General features: G+C 45.8%; 1 protein-coding gene across 1 annotated transcript; it reads right to left on the reverse strand.

Moving 5' to 3' along the window:
* Positions 1-2,607: 2,607 nt before the first annotated feature.
* LOC141249824 (complement C1q and tumor necrosis factor-related protein 9A-like) lies at positions 2,608-3,396 on the reverse strand. The gene is made up of 2 exons (XM_073669808.1): positions 3,204-3,396; positions 2,608-3,098 (listed from the first exon to the last, which is right to left on the reverse strand). The coding sequence occupies exons 1-2, from the start codon at positions 3,394-3,396 to the stop codon at positions 2,608-2,610; spliced, it is 684 nt and encodes a 227-aa protein (XP_073525909.1).
* Positions 3,397-4,174: the final 778 nt, after the last annotated feature.

Genomic DNA, 4,174 nt, shown 5'->3' on the forward strand with positions numbered 1-4,174 from the left:
CTGGGACTGACCGGTATAGCAGATGGGCACAGCAGGCAGGCTGACGAGTGGTCCAGGTGGATGGAGCAGACACGGCAGGTGACAGGCGGGAGCCTCTAGGTAGGCTGTCAGGTGGTCACGGCAAGTGATGGGAAGGAGCCTCCAGGTAGGCTGACAGGTGGTCACGGCAAGTGACAGCAGGAGCCTCCGGGTAGGCACGGCAGGTAATAAGCAGGTAACAGGCAGGTAACAGGCTGGTGCTTCCAGGTGAGCAGGCCGGCAGGCTCGGTAGGTAACAGGCAGGTAACAAGCAGGTAACAGGCAAATGCTCCCAGGTGAGCGGGCTGGCAGGCATGGCAGGTAACAGGCAAGTGCTCCCAGGTGAGCGGGCTGGCAGGCACAGCAGGTAACAGGCAGGTAACGGGCAAGTGCTCCCAGGTGAGCGGGCTGGCAGGCACGGCAGGTAACAGGCAGGTAACAGACAAGTGCTCCCAGGTGAGTGGGCTGGCAGGCATGGCAGGTAACAGGCAGGTAACGAGCAAGTGCTCCCAAGTGAGCGGGCTGGCAGGCACGGCAGGTAACAGGCAGGTAACAGGCAGGCTGGCAGGACTGGTAGTCAGGCTAGCAGCGGGACCTGAGGGCTGAAGCAGAGGTAAGAAACACTGTGCAACAACTTTTGCTCGGGCACCTCCATTTTGGAGGAGGTGCCTTATATATGGTAGGGCCCTCGGCTATTGGCCGGGGACTCCTTAGGACGGCGAGCGCGGCCCCTTTAAGAGGGAGGGAGCACGCACTCGCCCTAAGCACAGTGCCTGGGGAGCTGCGCGCGCCGGCAGCAGGAAGAGGAGCACTGGAGAACGCAGGGCGGGGAGCGCGGGGAGCGAGGAGGTGAGTGGGACGGCGTCTCTGCCTGGCAGGGGGCAGAGACGCCGATGCTACATGTTGTTGTGTGCTTCCCTAGTAATTCGGTCAAGAACTAGGAGCGAGAAGATGTGGCTGTTGGTTGTGGCACATTTTCACTTTGGCCACGGCCCCGTCCTCTGCACACACCATCACCAGAACGTCCAGTTCCATGTCCCTTGCCACGCGCCTTGCCCATTGTAAATGAAGTAAAATAGCTTACACTCGCACTATCAATGGCAAAAGGGTAATAAAAAGGAGATTTGAACCGTGAAACTGCAAAACCACAGTTCTAATTTCCTGGTGTATACTAGACTGTTTAAAATAGATATATTTGTGTCTGAACAGTCAGCGAGACACTCAAACTGTTTTTTTTTTATGGAAAAAAGGCAAAAAGGTGGATAACACCCAGATTTGAACCGTGGAAGAGGAAACCCACAGTTCTAATTTCCTGGTGTATACCAGACTTTTTTAAATAGATATATTTGTGTCTGAACAGTCACTGAGACACTCAAACTGTTTTTTTTTATGGAAAAAAGGCAAAAAAGTGGATAATAAAGAGATTTGAACCGTGGAACTGCAAAACCACAGTTCTAGTTATCTGGCCGAAACCAGACTCTTTTAAACAGATATATTTGTGTCTGAACACTCACAGACACACTCAATTTTTTTTTTTTGGGGGGGGGGGATGCCAAAAGGTTAATAAGACGAGTATTTGTACAGTCTGACTGAGGGAAAAAAAAAATGAGGATTTAGATGAAAAAAAAAGGATTTTTCCTGGCCCCTGAGACCTGGGGCTAAGTCTAGCAATTTGACCAGGAGCAGCACACAGGACTGTAATGCAGTGTTTGTTGGTATAACCACTGCGTCTCCTATACAGCCTGCCTGCCTGATATCTGGGATGGATATTAGTCCTCAAAAGGACTGTTTGTTTGATTTGGCAGGCTTTAGAGACCCTACACTACCTATTTTGCAGTATAAATCTCTCCCTAACTCAGCAGCACTGTCCCTACACTGTCTGATCCGGAGCGACTGTGTCCAAGAGGTGACGCTGTGCGGCCAGCCAATCACCGTAATGCCCACAACCAACAAGGCTGCGGTATTACAATGACTGACTGGCAATCCCTGCATGTTCATTGGCTCTGTAAAGAGCGCCAAACGTGCAGGGCGGAGACCCGAGCTCCCGCCCGAGTAACCCGAAAATGCTCGGTGCTCGCCGAACATCCCGAGTAGTGAGATGCTCGGGCGAGTACCGAGCAGTGTCAAGCATGCTTGCTCAACACTACTCCTCATAACTAATTCATAAAGTATCTAAATATGAAAATACAATATACAGTTGTGCTCAAAAGTTTACATACCCCGGCAGAATTTTTCCTTTCTTGGACTTGTTTCAGAGAATATGAATGATAACAAAAAATGTTTTTCTCGACTCATGGTTATTGGTTGGGTGAAACCATATATTGTTAAACTACTGTATTTTCTCATTCATATTCTCTGAAACAAGGCCAAGAAAGGAAAAATTCTGCTGGGGTATGTAAACTTTTGAGCACAACTGTATAGCATATACAACAGCATAAAAAGCACAAAACAATGTACAACAGTTATGTGTCACAATGCTGTTTTATTGTCAATCATCGTCTACAATGCAAAAACTATTCCTTTGATTTGATTTTATTTTGCAGTAGATTACCATAATATATTGGTGTAAAAATGTTATGGCTTCCAGATTCATGATATGAGGAAGCCTGAGAATGTAGAGTCATCATTACTATCAGCATAAAGACCGTTGTTGGTTCCAACAACCTGCAGCCAAACCTCATCCTTCTCTTTCAAAGCTAGAATTGAAGCCCCGGAGGCTTGGTTAGTATTAGCGGAATACACGTGATACATGTACTGGATAGTGTTACCATTATGTCTTAGGGTAATATGTACATTTTTATTATAGACTGTAATTTGGTATGTGAAGAAATAAAGACCGTCTGCTGGTGATATGAATTTTCCGCTTCCTGTGTTGTAAATGCTTTGCTCATTGTAAAAAACTTTTGCAAATATAATGGGGCCATCAGTTGATGGATTGGAAGATGTTAGTCCAACATGGAATGCAAAGGTTTTTCTGGTCACTGGAGCACCTGGTAAGCCTGGTCTACCTGCAAGGCCAGGAGAACCTGTAGGTCCTGTTTTACCAGGAGGACCTTGTGGTCCATTTTCGCCAGGTGTTCCTAGAAAAAAGGAATAACAATAAGCTTTACACTGTAATTGTAAGGAGTCTTTTAAATAATATCCTTTTCTGTTTAAATCAACTTTGCCCTCTCGGAGAAACACACCTGGGACACCTTTTGGTCCTAGTTCCCCATCTTTGCCATCTCTTCCTGGAGGTCCATGCTGACCATTCAGTCCTGGTGTTCCTGGGATACCTGGCACTCCTGTACAACATTCACGTTTGTTGGTTACTTCACATTTCCCTAAAAGACAGTGTATGACCACAAGGATCGCAATTGGGAATGGAACCTGTCTCATCTAAGAAGAGAGAATGATGGAATCGTTAGCAATGAGCAGGACATAGATGCACACTTTGTTGACTTTTCTACAGAAAAAGTACAATGTAGTACTTTATAACATTCACACATGTTCCTCTGTTCACTCCGGTGGGATGAAGTGGTTTAGTGGGAAGAAGTTTAACCACTAGTAGCACCTTAATGAGTTGTGCACCTCAATATGTTAAAGGGTTCCACCAAATAACATTTATGGCATATCTTTAGGATATGCAACAAGTGTTGATAAATGGCGCACAACTTCTTAAATCCCCTCCAATTACAATAAGAGTCCTTTAAACTTTATGTTGTTCGATCTAAGATTTTGCAGCCACGAGAGACAGAAGAAACAGAGTTTATTGATGTGCAGCCATAATTGCCTTTGTTCTTCTCACTCTTGCATTAAAAAAGCTGAGTTGTCCAGGACTATGATGTTGATGACATATACTTTGGGTGAATCATCAATTTCAAATTGATTAGGGTCTGACAGCTAGTACCTCCGCCAACCATCTGTTTGCATCTCCAAAGATGGTGTACACAGTGTAAAGAGTCTTTGTACACTATTCTCGGATACAGGTCAGCTCCCATTCACCAGTACCCTAGAATGGTAACTAAACAATGAACAGATCTGTGCTATATCAGCTCGGTACACTGATCTGTTATTGGTGATGTATCCTTAGATTATTATAACTGAGGAAAAAAAAGTTAACAGTGTGGCCCAATTCACGGGGTCCCTGCTTATTAGTTAAGAGACACCCACCAAT

Source organism: Phyllobates terribilis, unplaced genomic scaffold, assembly GCF_046119375.1.
Source record: "Phyllobates terribilis strain yellow unplaced genomic scaffold, ASM4611937v1 Scaffold_2__4_contigs__length_985480577, whole genome shotgun sequence".
NCBI classification, from domain to species: domain Eukaryota; kingdom Metazoa; phylum Chordata; class Amphibia; order Anura; family Dendrobatidae; genus Phyllobates; species Phyllobates terribilis.